This window comes from Rissa tridactyla, chromosome 12 (genome assembly GCF_028500815.1).
Source record: "Rissa tridactyla isolate bRisTri1 chromosome 12, bRisTri1.patW.cur.20221130, whole genome shotgun sequence".
In the NCBI taxonomy this organism is placed as follows: Eukaryota; Metazoa; Chordata; class Aves; order Charadriiformes; family Laridae; genus Rissa; species Rissa tridactyla.
The window spans coordinates 17,520,533-17,536,597 of record NC_071477.1 but is presented as its reverse complement, the minus strand read 5'-3'; the positions used below and the strand labels follow the sequence as shown (position 1 = coordinate 17,536,597).

Here is a 16,065-nt window from a genome sequence, read left to right as displayed (position 1 = left end):
ATCACCAGAGACGCTGACTTAGCATTAGTGATGAAGAAAGACAGCCAGAGAAGTACGGGGCGTGTTGGGTATTGGCACAGCCAGTACAGGTCTGAAAATACTTTGTCTGCAAGTGATCAGTCTGATCTCAAACCAACACAAATGCATGAGAATTTCCCTCCAGAGGCCAAAATTGCAGCCATGGAGGAGGGCACTTCTTCGCAGGCTGAAGGGGATGCGTTCATAGCTCAGTCCCTGGAAAACATGTGTTTCTGGGAAGAGAAATACAGGCCAAGAAAGCAGCAGTACAGCGACCAGGAAAGGCAGCAGCAAAGGCTGGGTGGATGCAGGAGCCTGGGAAGCTGGGTGAATAGCTGAGGCTCTCAAAAACCCCTTCAAACCACCAGAAGAAAAAGGGATGGAAATAACACAAGTCCCAGAGAAGAACAGGACTTGGAATAGCAGGAAGGGCTTTGTTCCCACTTTGATAAAGGAGGAGCGGTTGAAACAGCCTTGGGGACGCGTCTCTTCCCAGCTGAGCTGAGGGAGAGGGTCTCAGGCTGCCCTTGGATGGGTGCCCAGTCTTGCCTGCCTTTTTTCTCTCCCCCACAGCCCTTGTGCAGCCAGGGCTGCACGATCGAAAACTAACCTGGCGAAACCAAATGCAGTTGGTTTTTGGTCAGAGCGGCTCGTCGGCATGAGTGCTGCTGGCAGCACAAGGGAAGAGGCAGCCAGGGGCGATGGGCTGGGCTGCAGAGCAGCTCTGACTTTACAGCAACGTAAGTGCCCCTCGCTCAGTCCCCTCAAACCATCGCCAGGACGGAGCGATGCCGAAGGGTCGGTCTAGTCCCTGGTCCCTTTGCTGGCACAACTGTTTATGCAGTGAGCTGCATTGGTCTAAAAATCATCCTGAAAATGCTCAGATTCCACCTGCTCCCTGAACCAGCCAGCTCAGCAATACAGGAAAGCCATGCCTGTGACACTCGGGCTTGTGGTCTGGTGGCCACAGGGCTGCATCCCACATGCCACCACGAGGTTGAGTCAGGTTGCCCATGGGAAGGGCAAAATGGGGCGCAGCACGTCGCAGGGCTGCCCGCCCCTGCCTCTCCTCCTCCTGGCTCTGCCTGCAGCCCTGGCACCAAGCCCTGGTTGTCCATCACTCACTGAACCATGCCCGCACACCCAACTGGCAGGAAATGGTTCATTTTTGTGTCCTGTTCATTTTCCAACAGCACAAAGGGCACTGTGAGCCCTGGTGTCAGAAGGGGGCAGGCTCCCTCTGCTCATTCAGGCCCTCAGCAGGTCTCCAGGGCCCCCAGCCCACCCCACGCACTTCTGGATGCTCCTAAAACCGCTTGATGTGTGTAAAGTGGCTGCATCCCTGTGTAGAGAGGGCACAAATGCCGCAGCGCTCCCAGGCTCAAAGCAGCACCTTGGACTCCCCCTCAGCCCCCGGTCCCCTGGTTTTTCCTGATTGCTGATGGCCAGGCTACCCGTGGAGGACTTACGTCAGTGACTCTGTGGTTCCTGTCAACGAGGGCCTCCCGGAGGATCAGCCTCCCAGACGTCACCAGGTGCTGAAGGCTAAGGACAAGGGTGCCGAGAAGCCTGGAACGAAACCAGAGGCTGCAGCAATACTGTATGTAACATCAGTGCCTGCATCCTGGGGGAAGAGAGTACCAGGATTTCCGCTCTCCTGCTCACAGCCCTTCTGAGCGGCGGTGAAGGCAGCGAACTGCTGCAGTGCTTTCCATAGAGAGTCTGGCAGCCGAAACACCCGAGCCCCACTGACTGGAGTGTGTTGGGCCTCCACCCCGGCCATGCCCAGGCAGCCGCCTGCAGCTGAGCTGCCATTGACAGTTGAAGGCTTGTGCAGATCCAATCCCACCGGTTGTGAGAGCTCTCCCCTTCGGCAGAGCTAGGCTTCACGGGAGCCAGCCTGTGTTTGGGCACCCAGCAGGGCTGGGGTGACTTCCCAAACAAAACTGGGAAGCAGAGGCTCCACACAAGGAAATACAGAAATAGGACATAAAACCGTGGCTGTAGGGAGGTCTGCAGCAAGTCGGGCCAAAATTTATCTGCTCCAAAGGAGCTTCTCCGTGGGGAAGGCTCATTTGGCTCCCCGCAAGCAGCTGTAACGCGTGCTGGATTGCATTCAGCTGCTCCTAACCCCACCTTGTATTACTGCTGTCTGGAACCCGTTTGTACGTTGGCCTCCATCTCCCCATGGCAGCTCTGCCAGCAGCCGGGCTAACCCCACGCAAAGCAGAGCTCCCTACTGCATGCTGGAAACCATCGGAGCTTTTCACTGCCTGCCCGGGACCGAGACAGAAGGAATTATTCCCCAGTCACTTCCATTTCAGCTGCAAACTGCTGATCTCTCGTATTCCCTCTCACCTCCCTTTTCTCTGAGACACAGAGCCTGTCCAGCCTCCAAGGAAGGAGTCTCTCCACTCATCCCCCTCCTCTCCAGCTTTTCCAGCTCAATGCTGCTGCCACAGAAAGACTGCACGCGCAGGAGTCCAGAGACCACAGACTGATACAGCGGCGTAACAAATTTTTCCCTTCTGTCCTTTCACACCCTATTTATTTTTGATCATCCCAGTGCACTGACCAACTGCTTTTAAACTGTAACGCCTGTCACCTGCCATTACTCTGCTCCCCGGCAGCAGAGGTGCATGGATAGACGCTGTCAGTGCCAGTCCAGTCACTTCCCATCGACTTCTTTGCTCAGCGCCATCAGGTCCTGGTGATTTGTTACTGTTTGTTTTATCTATTTGTCCTATAAGCAGTTTCTATTGACGTTTCGGTCACAGACAATTCCTCTGATCCAGCTCCCAAAGGAAAGCACACAGTAAATGGTGACACAAAGTTCAGCCACATTTTCTGCTCTGGCTTTATCTTTTAAGTGTCTCGCATGTGCTGTACTCATCTGTTTCCTCCACACCCTCTCTATCAGGCTTACGATAGCTTTGAAAAGGTTGGTGTTGTTAACTACCTCTAGAAAGTTGTTACTGTTGATTTTCCTCCAGTTCTTACATTTTCCTTATCAGAGCTGGCACCTTTCCCTGCATCCTCACGTTTCACGTGTCCTGGAAGGACACGTCTCTGCTCCCTTTCTTGCTCCCCTACCACTACTCAATCTGTCACCTCCACTCTCGGGATTCCCTGAAGTGTTTTACAACTGCTGGAATAACTGCTGAGTTCACAGTATTGCGTCTGTGCCACCTAGAAGCATTCCAAGTTCTGGCTGATCCTTTAAATTTAAATTGCTGTCTTTTTTAAAGATTAAACCATACCACCACAGGCTTTGGGCTTTTCCTCGCTGATAGGCATCTTGAATTTGCGTGTAGCACGGTCACGGTCACGAGGTGGATCTACAGGGTGAAAGCAGGTCCCCATTCTGCTGCAAGTCCCACCTTGCAGCTCTACTTTTTAGGGGCCTATTTTACCTTTGTCCCACCTGGGGGTCTGGTCTGGATCCTTGCATAGTCTCTGTTATCACTGGTGCAACTAAATCTAACAAAGCCTTATTTAACTTACTATATACAGCACTGCTGCCCCACCAGAACAACCAGCTCCATCTGTCTTCTATAACCTGTATACTGTTCATCTTCCTTCCACCAAACTTCCAGTAGAAGTTTTCTACTCCCAGGGAAAAATTTAAAGCCCAGTATATCTCTTTCCCCACCTCTGCTCGTCACCCCAACACCCAAAGAACCTACCTGTTACTGAAAACCTTGCTGCAGTTATAAACCTTAACGGACAGCATTTCTCCCACAACGAGCTTCCCGTAGTGAGGCCAGCGAAAGAGCTACAACCAAACAGAGCAGGAGGGGATGAGGATTCATTCCCAGCCACGCTTTCCCACATTTGGCGCCTGGTTGGTCTCCTCTGCAAGGTGACAGAACCAACGAGCGCGACAAAAAGCTGCTCCAGGGGGAAGTTACTTTCCCGCTGGCCAGGGCAGACCCTGGAGCTGGGAATGGAGGAAGGACGGGGAGGGGAGCGAGAGCCCCTCCGGCAGCACAGAGCTGCAGGTCAGCTGCTACAGGGGCCAGAGCATCGTCGCTCTGGGAAGGGGTTGAGGGGTGAGACGGAGCATGGGAAGGCACAGGGGTGCCTGGGGAGAAGAGATCACCCAGGGCAGGAGCCATCGGGCTCAGGCACATCGCAAAGCTGCGCCCCGAGGTTGCGGCTCACCCGATGCCTGCCCAGGGGAACAGAGGCAGCCGGGCGGGAACCAGCTACAGGCTCCGGGGACGGGACGGTGCAGGCGGGCGCTTCCCGGCCCTGCTGCCCCACCAGGCATCGGCCGGGACGCGGCCGTGTCCCACCCCTGTCCCACGGACGACACCCGCGAGGGAGCCGCCGGTTCGCCCTCACCTCCCCGAAGACGGCCTCCGGGCCGCAGCGGATCTTCCTCGTCTTCTGGGTGAAGCCTTGGGAAGGAGAAGGGAGACCGTGAGGTGCCGGCGGGCAGCGCGGCAGGCAGACCCCGGCCCGCCCGCCCGCCGGGGCCCACCTCGGAAGCTGAGCTGCACCTGCCGCTCGCCGCGGCCCGGCAGCCGGGAGAGCCGCCGGACGCCGACGCTGAGGGCCATGGAGCCGGTGGTGGGCAGCGCGGCCCCGCTCGGCCCGGAGTGACTCAGCCCCGACTCGCCGGGCCGGTTCGGCCGCCCGCTCCCCGCCCCGGCACCCCACGGGCCGCGGAGCCCCCGCCGAGGGACAGGAGGGAGAGGGGCGGGGGAGGCCGCCTGGCTGCTCCGCCCCCCTCAGCCCCGCGGCCTACGGGGACGGGGGGCTTCCGAGGCTGGGACCGGGGACAGGGGCCAGGCTCCGCTCTCGGCCGCCCCAACCCTGCGGCTGCTCCAGCCCGGTCACAGCTTCTGCGGTTCAACCCCTCCAAAGCAAACAGAGGGAGGAGGGAAAGCAGCCGGGCTGCTTGCAGCCCTCGGAGGAGGAAGGTCGGGCTCCCCTGACAGGAGGAAAGTGCTGGGCGACCCCCCCACGCAGGACCGGAGGAGCTACGCGTGTGCAAGTGGGACACCCGAGCACTTTCTGGGGACAGAGGCTGCAGCCCGGGTGCCGGCTCCCTGCAGGACAGAGACGAGCACCGAAATCCACGGAGGGTGGGGTTGGAGCCGCGCAGGGCACGAGCCCAGCCCCTCATAGGATGGAGACCTGGGGCACAGCACGCCTCACCTGCTTCAGCTCACCTCACCTGCCCAAGAACTGGTAAATGAGAGATGAGGGAGCCCTTCCAGAACACAGATTCAGGCCAGATTAGAGCAATCATACCATCAAAAGCTCAGCAGGATTTGGAAAGCGTTCCTTCCCTCCCCGCTCCGTACCCAGCAGCAAACACCTGCACCCGCGCATGCTGTACAGGGTGCCTTGCAGCCGCCCAGGGCGGCTAATCCAGCTCTGCAAACACTGAGGAGTGAATCATGTCTGTGCAATGCAATGCCAGGCTGCTTCGAACCAAGCCCTGCGGTTATTCCCTTTATTTTCCTCTTACACAAGAGCTTCCTGGAGCACCAGAGAAGTGGCGCCGAGGGCAGTGGAAACACACCGCAGCGGGGAGGATGCCACTTCATGGCGCAGCAACGGAACACAGCAGGCCAGCAGCCTCTGGCACCACTTCTGTGAACCCAAATGAGAGGCCAATCAGTTTAGGGCAGCACAGAAAGCTCAGTGCCCTCACCCCACACTCCGTCACGGCTGGAGGTGGGGGGCAAAGGGGGGAATTTAGGCTGTTCAATGAGACATTCAGACCACCAAAGTATGTCGCTGATGGGTGTATCCAGCATTTGCTCAAAGCTGACCAAAAGCCATCATCTCCCAGGGGGGTTTGTATGGCTTCCTCAAACACCTGGAGTGGTCCCATCACTTGCATTCACCTAAAGACCACCGTGCCTCAGTCTTAGTGAAACAGTCCCTGGAGGAAACAAACATTTTAGACCCCAAGTAGGGCCCTTAGCCCAATAAGCTGCTTGGGCAAAGAAGGGGGATGGAGCATTATCTCCCACAGAGAAGGGAGCTCTGTTGGGTGGCATGGCGTAATCTGGCACAACATGTCACTAGTATTTATTGCCAGATGTCCTAGAAGCAAGAGGAACCCTCCCCGATGCACTAGCTTTTGACTTACACAAAGCCCCAAGGCTGAAGCACCTTTGGGGACCACAAGTACAAGAGCGTTCGCTCAATCTCGGCCAAGGCCAGGGTAACAAGACTTCTAGCGTGTTCCCCGTGCTTATTGTGGAGATAAAGCAAGAGCGTGATCCGGGAGGATGGATCAGCACTGGGCAAGAACAGAACATTCTCCTGAGGAAGAAAACCTGAGCTCAAACCCGAGCTCTCATCTACCTCAAGCGACAACTATGCCATAAATCCGCATTCCAGCGACACCCAGGGCAGCACAAGGCAGGACACATAGCTCCCAGCCTCTCCCCAAAGTGCCCGGCAGCTGTCTTCACTGCCTCTAAAAGCAGGAGCCCTGGGGAGAGTCAAGAATGGGAGAAAACAGGCACAACTGTGCTGTGCCGGATCAGCAGCTTCCAAGCTTGCCCCTCCCATGGCTTTTTACCTAGGCCCACACCCGTGCAGCTCTCGTTCTCAAGTGACGAGCACAGGACTCGTGTGCCTTTGGTCATTCACATTTCAGCCACTTACCTGCAAGTAAACCGCGTCTCCTCCATATTCTCCTTTGCTCCTGCAGGGGGAAGAACTTCCTCAGACCTGCCTCTTCCACATCTTGGCCTCTTCCTCCCCAAAACAGGGAAGGTCTCTCCTACCACGAATGAGTCCAGCCCGTGGAGACACCTCGGCTAGCTGCAGAACACAGTGACGCCACTCCTCATAGCCAGCACAGAGAGGCAGAAGATTCATTCTCTTCCTTCTGAGTGGGAACTGCCAGGTGAAATGGATTTCCCACTACAATTTCTGCTGCTCAGAGCCCATCTTCTGCCCCTCAAGGCTGGAGCCAAGGAAAGTCCCAACGTGCTGCTGACAACTTGCCAAAAACAACATTCATTGAAGCCAAGCACTACACACAGCCACCAGTATCTCTTGGTCCAAACAAGGGACCGGTAAGCCTTCAGAACTACTGCTGTAAATATCCTTTAAAGAACACTTTATTAAAAAGAAGAAAAAAGACACACACACAAAAACCAGCCTTAGTTTCTTGTACGGCTAATACAGGGAAGGAGAGCTCTGCCGACAGGTCGTAAGCAGCTGAAAACATGAGTAAAGGATGCTCTCAACAACGGTGCAGTTTCTCAGAGAAGACTTGGCAGTTTTCCTCCCTCTCTTCCACACTTGTAACACATTTTAGTTTAGGCAGCCGCTCAAGAACGCAGGTTGCCTGGTTTCCTTCAAGAATCTAAGTGCAAGAAAATTGGGTGCTGCAGGCTAGAGGACAGAGTGTTTCAGGAGAGACAGCCCTGCTGCCTGCAGAGCCTGGGAGAACGCATCGTCGTCAAAGCTAGGTTTGAATAAAAAAATAGCATAAATTAATCTTTGCTCAGCAGCGGTCCTAGACCCACAACCCTTCAAGCACAAGCTACGTACTAGTTTGGTCACACATACCATCCAGAACAACTAGTCTAGTTGAGGGCATGGATTCAAACCCAGGTTCTGCTTTCACATGGGCTTGTAACCTACCAGTTTCATAGCCCGGATCACCAAGGCAGTCTTCCAATGTATTCTCACCATTTCCTGGTTTACCTGATAGAATACACAAGTTCTTTCATAATCTCACAGTAAAGAAACAGCTCATCTTACTGCACGACAGGGCTGCAGGATATATGCCTGGCAGTCTTAGTGATTAACAGGTAACAAAACCGATGATGATGGACAACTTGCTCTGCTTTTGCAGCTGATGACACTCAACCTAGGCAAACTCAGGTGCTGAAATCACCACCAGGCTAGCACTACAGCAAAGACCTTCCACACACCAAAACATTCACACTGCCGGAAAACAAAAGGAAAAGCCCAGAAAGGAAATAAGAGTCCAGACGTGTTATGTATGTCAAAGCAGATTATTTATTTACGAAACTGAAAGTGATGACCACTTGTAGTGCAATGACAAGCCCAAGTTTCTTTATCTCTATTTTAAAATGAACTATCAACTCCAGTCTCTCAAAACAATTGTGCTTTGCTACCATGTGCCTGTCGTAGTCCTCAGACCTCATAATAGACACTTCACACCTCTGACACTTCAGACCTCACAACAGACAAGGAAATACCTCTTTGGAGTTCCACAGTTACTTCTTCACTTCCTAACTTCTGTGACACGAAGGGATCGCTCAAAGCATCTCTATTTCAATGTTTCCAGTTAATGTGACTTTCAAAATCCAGCAATGTGACTCATTAATCCCACCCCACCTCTGATTAACTAATGATTAATCCTCATTAATCCCCCCCAGCAAATAAGCAAAGTGCAGTGCTCTTAAATTGCAACAATGGCTCTAAGCAAGAGGCCGTCCAGAACCAAAGTTTGCCAATATAAAAATGTGATTAAAAAGACGATTGTGAAGTATGGTTACTGAAATTTAAAAATAAACCTCTACATATAAAAATATACTGGCATTTTATGAAGGCACAACAGGAACTACTACCTCAGGCATCCAACCAACAGATTTTGGTACCAATGAGGACAGAAGGGTCCCCATTCCCAAGGCAGCTTAATAGAAGGAAAAAAAAAAACAACCACAAAAAACCTATCAAGGAACACATGATAAGCATCATTACAGCAAGCACGATCGCAATACTTCTCCTACCAATCTCAGCACTGAAGCAGTGCTGCATGAGCAGCTCAATGCTCATGCTGATACCAAGCAGCGGACAGGCCACGTCAAGCAATGATGCGTGGTATGATGCGGCACTGTTGCAAGGTAGAAAACCAACAAGGTTTATTTTTCTGTGACAAAAACTGCCAGCAGTTGTGGTTTTTCCATATTTACATTTCTTCCGATCAGGAACAGGAAAGATCAAAGACGCAGCGCGCAAGCGGGTAAGAGAATTAGTGTGAACGATACAAACTTGAGACACTGAGCACCCACAGTGTGCAAGGGAGAGCCAGGGCCAGGCTGCGATCTACACCTTCTTTATTTCCGGTGGTTTCACTGGTGGCCATCCCTGCCACTTATAGTATGACACCAGCTGCTTAGGCACTTCAGCCAGAACCATCTGGGAAAGCGCCTCACGGGGAGCCTGCAAGAAGAACAGGGAGAATAAATGAGAAATACTGCAGAGAAAGGATTTATCAGCCCAGTGACAAACTCTCTTACAGATTCAGAGCGCAGCCCCCCCACCTGCCACATCTCGCTCCCTGTTTCAAGAGTTCCTTGCTGCAGTTTTAAGAGCATTTCCAGTCAGTCTCGGTGAGCACACCTGACGAAAAATCATTTGTTCCCACCCCTGCACTGCCACCACCTCAAGCCCAGGCTCACACAGCCTTTGTACGGCCCTGATCTGAGTGGGAAACTGCCCCAGCCACTAACAATTTCTCTTATCCTGGGTTTTCACTTGACTCTACTTTTCAACCCAACTCACTGTGCAACATGCAGGAATGCTAGTGCCAACCCTGGAAGTAGGGAGGAGCTGGGGAACGACAGGACTGCTTTCAACAGCAGGGAAGACTTATCTTAAATGATAAGATGGGACTCAACATCAGAGACTGACAATATGATCTCATTTCCTTGCCCTAATGTTTGCATCCCAGGAGAGAAAACATCTCCTTTACTGCTTTAACTCTGTAACGGTCAAGATACAGTACACAGAATCAATGACAGGAGAGCTCTAAGAGAAGCTACAAGAGAGCTGTGACGAGGCACACAGTTTCGAACGCAGAAGCAAACATCTCAATTCCCAGCGCCTGGACAGCACTTTGAGCATGCAGCTTGCTGCCTTGTCTAGACCCGCGCTCGGTTTTTTTAGATGTAGTATCTGCATATGTACCAGCACCAGGACTCTTCTAAGTTAAAGACAACTTACGTTTTTGAACTGTCGAAAAGGCACAAACTGGACGATGTCTCGTGCAGCTGGCTCTCCTGTCAGGGACTTCAGGACACCGTTGTCTCCGTCAAGGAATTCCATGGCTTTGAAATCAGCTTCACCAACTCCAACAATAATGATGGACATCGGCAGCTTAGAGGCATTAACAATCGCTTGCCTAGTTTGGTCCAGATCAGTGATCTCTCCATCTGTGATGATCAGCAAGATGAAATATTGCTGAAAAACATTAGAAAGCACCCAGTTAGGGAGTTCAACATCAAAGCTCACATAACTGGAGGCTGATGGAGCAATTTCTTACTCCAAGGAAGAAATCAGATGGTGCTGTGGCTAAGACAAAACCAGAACATTAAAGAAACTTATGTTTATTCCCATTTTTTCATACGCATAACACCTTTCATTGCGCACTCTATACTAGAAAAAGGATAAAGGCTTAAATTCAAGTTATAAAGAACAACTACATCAACTGACAGAAAGAACTAGAGGTGGGCAAAGTACTACTAAATCAACAAAGCTTCAAAAGCTTTGTATGCTTCAACAAAGCATACAAAATTCACTGATGACTGCTGCTTTATTCACTGACATCTCAAAAAGGTTAAAGGTCAATATTTAATATCCCTAGAGTGTAACTCAAAAAGCCTTCTTTTTTAGTCACCAATAACTTAAAGTATTAGAAATCTCAAAACACAGCAGTGACAAATGTCATGACACAAAGACACATTAGAGATAACAAGAGGGGAAGAACACACGAACTTTTCTAGAAAGAAAAAAAAAATACCTCAAACCCAATACATTAGCATGGTAAAGTGTTAAACATTTCCTTCCTTTCCTAGACGGTAAGGTTTAGCACCTAGTTCTGAAACGAGCAACCACTGCTTTACAGCAGCCTTCTACAGACTTAAAATGAAAACAAAAAACGACACACACACAATGAAAAGAAAAGTGCATTTCCCATTCCAAAAACCCAGTTAACACAAGTGTTACTACAGTTGTACCCCATTACTGACAGGTTCTTTACTTAAATAGTTAGTTTTCTGTCTGTAAGAAAAAGTAGAGATACGTAACATATAAAGAAATAAGAAGATTCCCCCAAGTGTTGTGAAAGCTAAAAAATACCCTCAGAAATTTAAGAAATGGATCTCCTTAGACCAAGCACCTCAGTGTGGGAAACATCTTTGACACACACACAAACATAAGTCGAACCAAAAATACTGAAACAGCTAGACCATAAAGCAAGAACCAAGGCGTACACCAAAACTCCTCCTGATTGGTCTGTCAAAATGGAATTAGTTTTATCTATAAGGAATTCCTTAAGCAAAAGGAATGAATGTTAAGGAAATGGAGTTTAATTTTAACAGCTGCCCTGGCCACGCAAGCACACAAACAGGACATGCAACACAACTACAGGGTAGCACAGGTGCTCTGCAATGCAATTAGCATACTGATTTAACAGTTCTCAGACTCCTTTGTTAATCTGGCTCTCCAGATAGCCCGATCCTGCATGCCACCATGGTGGGATGGATAGTCAAGCCCTCTGATATTTTTCTTGGAGGCGGTCTTTGCGTAGGTTCTTGAGAGCAAAATTGTTTGGAATAAAATATGTAGAGCCCCTCTATACTGTATGCATTTCCTATAGGTGACGGAGCTCGGCAAGAGAGGTTAGACTGATGCAACTGCTGACTGAGTCCAACTGGTCTAAAAGCCAACACAGCTCCCCTGCATACTTCAACAGTAAGTACAATGCCAGCAAACCGTGAAAAAGAGAAATAAATATCACTTGAGCAATGAAAACTACTGGCAACGTCTGCTACATATCAATATGTACCAAGAGAGTACCAACGGCCTCTCTGTAGGCCAGTAGGAGAGAACCAAACTTTGCATCTCGAGGAAGGAAGGCGACATCACTTTACCGTTCCATTCTAACCCATCATGAACACGGAAAACAGAAACACCAACCCAATGCAGATTACAGGAAAGGACATGCACTCACTGAAGCAGTTCCTTGTTGTGCCGAGTGCGCTGCAAATCTTGCCACATGGTTTATAATAGGTGAGAAATTGGTTGGCCCATAGAGTCGGATCTGAGGCAGGATCTGGCGGTAGGCATCCACTATTCCTTGGATCCCTGTAACACAAGGCAGGCAAGCTGCCACAAGAGCCTCACAACTTCTCCAGTAATTATTTTACAAGCATTACGAAATAGTACGGCAAAAGGATAACAACTTTCACACAGCTGTGAACTCCTGAAGGGCAAGTAAGCAGCAGGGTAACAGCAAATATACAAAGTACAGGGCTGAAACCAGTGGACATCTGCAGAGACAGGATTTGCTGATTTCTCCCCCATTCTACATTCTTCACATCACTCTTTGTGCCTCTAACATCACAAAGCTCATGGAAGTTGTGGGGAAAAATAACCCAGGTGAAGGCACACTGACGACTACCTTGTCATCCAATTTATCTTGTTTAACTGCCTATAGTCTAATTAGACAACAAGGTCAGAAGCTCTCTGGAACACTAACTTTTCATTTTCCTTGTGTGAAAGTTAGATAGTGATCCCTGATTCAGGATTCAGGCATTTCTGTAACAGAAATAGCAATCACTACGGCTTGTCCTATGCAAGAAGCTTTCCTCAGGCTAACTAAACAAAATTTTTTTTAAAGTCTGATTTTAAACGGTGCAAATCTTCTGTGGATCCATCTAAACTGGCCTATTCCTGGCTTGTATCAATGGAATTTCAAGTGCCACTGCTGCTTGCATTGTCCACCATGCAGGTTTTAGTGCAGTACCTCTCAAAACTACTCCACAGGCACCCTTAAAGAGCAAACACACAGATCCCAATGTCAGACAATGCCAAACTGATCGAGGAAATGCTTGGATTTTAACACTGAAACTCAGATTCCAATTTTTGTTGGCCTTAGACCACAGAGAAAAACTGAACGGAGTTAAAAATGCTTGTTCAAGAACAATTCTGCGTCACTGCATGCTGAGACAGTTCTTAGTCCTAAAAGGTCATAATCCAGTTTAGAGAGCAGCCATTAAAAACAGCTGAAACTACCTCCACTAAAGAAGACAGCTGTAAAGAAAGTAAGTTTTTAATACAACCCTTTAAAAGATAACATTCAAACATAGACACTTTGCTGATGAAGTAACGAGGGTCTCCAACCGCCTTAGCAGGTGGTCACCCTGGAAGCATGACCAGCACAGGCACGTTGCTGATCTGAATCCACCGCTACCTATAATACACCAGAAGTAACCAAACTGCAGCAACAAAAATTTCAGCATGGATTAACACTCAAATTAAATCTAGATCTCTTCACTGGAGCTTATGTAGACCGCACAGAAGTCAGCATCAACGTACATACACTCTTGTCAGCATCCAGGTGAGACTAAATCTAGTTTGTTGCATGTCTTGGCACTGCATCTGTTTTTCACCAGTTATGAAAGAAATACAACACTTCAAACACCTCTCCCTCTCAGTGAAATATTACTAGAGGTGTCCTCACCTTGACAATAAGGGTTGCTGGGGTTGAAGTTCAAAGCAAACTCATGAGACACCTAGGAAAGGGGACATTACAAACAGTTAGGGCATGCAGACACAGACAGAGCAACTGCCCAGCGTTGCGGAGGCCGTACCTGCCAGCTAGGAGGAACCTGAGCTCCAAACCCAAATGCAGGAAACAGCTTGTCCCTGAAGAGAAATGGCAACAACAAGAAATGAGAAAGAGCAAGTCTTTAATAACTCACTATTCTGTTTTATTCCCAGAAAGCAGCTGGAGAGCAAGGTTCAATTCCTGCCATAAGGAACGGGTACACCATCTAGCTCCCCACAGCCAGTCACCCAAGGATTTCAGGCTTGGGCTTGACAGTTTCAGAATTTCTCTCAGTGCGGCACATCACAGAACCCTAAGGAGGTTTGAAAGTAGCAAGAGAAAAAGTCAACCCAACCATAGGCTGGCTAAAGGACAGAGCAGACAAACGTGTTCCCATTGAATCAAACAGGGCATTCATGTTTGAAATGCACCGTCAGCAACAAGGGATTACTGACCAGATAAAGCAGCATTACAGAGCAGCCCAGGGCCATAAAAGAGTAGACCCGGAGGGACAAACCAAGTAAATAAGCCAAATTACAAAGGGCTGCCACAGCCCTCCCTGGCAGCGACAGAAGCAGGAGGAAGCAGTGGAAGGGAAAAGGGATCTCCCAAGGAAAGGTGGCATCTCAGTCATTCAAATGCTACAGCTCTGGAACAACCCGTCAGCCGTGATCACTGACACCTGCTGTTGACACATTTTTGGTTCAGTGGCTGGATGAGTTAGGACAGCTACATACGCGTCATAATCCTGGACTACGCTTCCCACACTCCAGATGGCAATCAGGTACTCATTTATCCCGTCTGGGCTGATGTAGTGAAGAGAATCTGGTGACTTGGGATCTCCGTTGGAGCCAGTGAAGTCTACACCCACCTAATCCATTAAGATGATGACAGCAAGTCATTGATGCATCACCGTAAGCAAATGAGAAGAATTAACCATACCCAGAAACAAAGGATTAGACCAGGCCCACCTAGCTCCCTTCCTCCCAGGCACACAGGCAGGGACAGGCAAACAAGCCTGCGTACCTTTTCCCACGGGGGTACATGCATGTTTAAGAAGTAGTAATCCTTTCCACCGATAGACTGAACCTATTTCTCAAAAGAAGTTTAAGAAACCCTAGTTACATTAAAGTTGCCACTTGATCACAAAAAGTAAAAATATAATATCACTTGTTTTTTGCAGTCTTCACTCTGCAAATAAAAGTATTAATCACAACTTCATTGCTCTTGTCACCTACCAAGATGTGCGGTTGGGAAACAACTCACCGTAAAGTTAATCTGGCAGCCTCCCATGACGTAGTCCAGAAATGAATATTCTGTCTCGATCTAGAGAAACAGGCAGACAGTGTTACACTTCCTCCCCATAAGAACAGATTTCATTATGATCAGGAAATTAAAAAAAGACAAAAAACAACAGAAGTCTTCCTACCTTGCAGGATTTTATCCTAATAATGCCAGAGTTTTTGTAGCTCTTTTTCTTTTGTTTTTTCTCAGGATGAATGCATTCAAATTCCACCTACAGAAAGCAAGCATGCAAGAAGCAAGTTCCAAAACATCTGCATTTACAGCAGGACAAATCACTGAAACGATGTCAGACATCACACAATTTCAGAATTACCCAAATACGCAGAAGAATTCTGAAACTGAATTTTAAAAAAGGTTTGCAACTACTTTGGCTGCTATCTGACGAGTTAAATCGTAGCTTTTGCTACCAGCACTGGGCAAAACACGAGGCAAGACCTCAGAAAAGTCTCTCTCCTCAGCAATGTAACTCTTATTCTGTATGCAATCACGGAACAGCGTCATTGAATCAGAGGGAAAAAAAGCTGAACACAAATACAAGCATTTCTCTTAACATAATCAGGTTATTTTTCAGTTAAAGGATGGGAATGCACTCAAACAAGACAAGGGGGCAGCATCTCCCGGTGGGGAGGGTATTTTTTAGCCTAGGTTGCAGGTTCCCAATGGCAGTTTTTCACTGTTCTGTTTCACTCGTATTAGTTCCGATTTCACACGGGCTAGGGAAAAAGGCAAGAACCTTCCACCAGCTTTAGGAACACAACCACAGAAATCAAGTTGGCTGGCAACTGGAAGCAGTCCCAGGCTATGTTCTGTATCCGCGGATTCATCTGTCTGAATTCAGACAAGACATCTCCACGAGAACGACAGTTCGGGTTTTCACTGCAGACAACAGAGAGCAACTGGCACCAGCAGCAAATGATTCAACTTATTCTAAACTGGATGCCCAAGACTAAGAACAGTGCCCCTTGGAATAACTGTTTCTCTCCGTTAGCTAGAAAGGCGAACGGAGCGCTTATGAGAGTCACCAGCTCAATCGCAAATGTTATCTGGGAGAAGCCCTACCTCTGGACTCGTCTGTTAAAGGATCAACAAGCCCCTTTATTTCCACTTGGCTCAGCAGTGGCAAAAGCAAGCTGTACTGCTGGGGAAAAGTGGCTGGCAGCCAACAGACAATGGGC

General features: G+C 49.2%; 2 protein-coding genes across 6 annotated transcripts in view; both read right to left on the bottom strand.

Annotated features, from left to right (window-relative positions):
• Positions 1–4,389, bottom strand: part of LOC128916768 (fer-1-like protein 4) — a 42,752-nt gene extending 38,363 nt beyond the window's left edge. Inside the window, exons 1-3 of the mRNA XM_054218796.1 lie at positions 4,366–4,389; positions 3,705–3,793; positions 1,488–1,587 (exon numbers count right to left, since the gene is read on the bottom strand). Of these exons, the coding sequence (XP_054074771.1) occupies positions 1,488–1,587; positions 3,705–3,751 (147 nt within the window). The 5' untranslated portion in view covers positions 3,752–3,793; positions 4,366–4,389. The remainder of the gene's footprint in view (positions 1–1,487; positions 1,588–3,704; positions 3,794–4,365) is intronic.
• Positions 4,390–8,002: 3,613 nt separating this feature from the next.
• The window catches only part of CPNE1 (copine 1), a 44,851-nt gene continuing 36,788 nt past the window's right edge, over positions 8,003–16,065 (bottom strand). For 4 of the 5 annotated variants that reach the window (XM_054218024.1, XM_054218025.1, XM_054218030.1 and 1 more), the window contains 9 exons: positions 15,015–15,101; positions 14,852–14,911; positions 14,612–14,674; positions 14,323–14,456; positions 13,629–13,683; positions 13,499–13,550; positions 11,987–12,120; positions 9,979–10,215; positions 8,003–9,195 (listed from right to left, as the gene is read on the bottom strand). In XM_054218024.1, coding sequence (XP_054073999.1) covers positions 9,079–9,195; positions 9,979–10,215; positions 11,987–12,120; positions 13,499–13,550; positions 13,629–13,683; positions 14,323–14,456; positions 14,612–14,674; positions 14,852–14,911; positions 15,015–15,101 — 939 coding nt within the window. In that variant the 3' untranslated portion in view covers positions 8,003–9,078. The remainder of the gene's footprint in view (positions 9,196–9,978; positions 10,216–11,986; positions 12,121–13,498; positions 13,551–13,628; positions 13,684–14,322; positions 14,457–14,611; positions 14,675–14,851; positions 14,912–15,014; positions 15,102–16,065) is intronic. The other variant, XM_054218029.1, reaches the window with a different exon arrangement.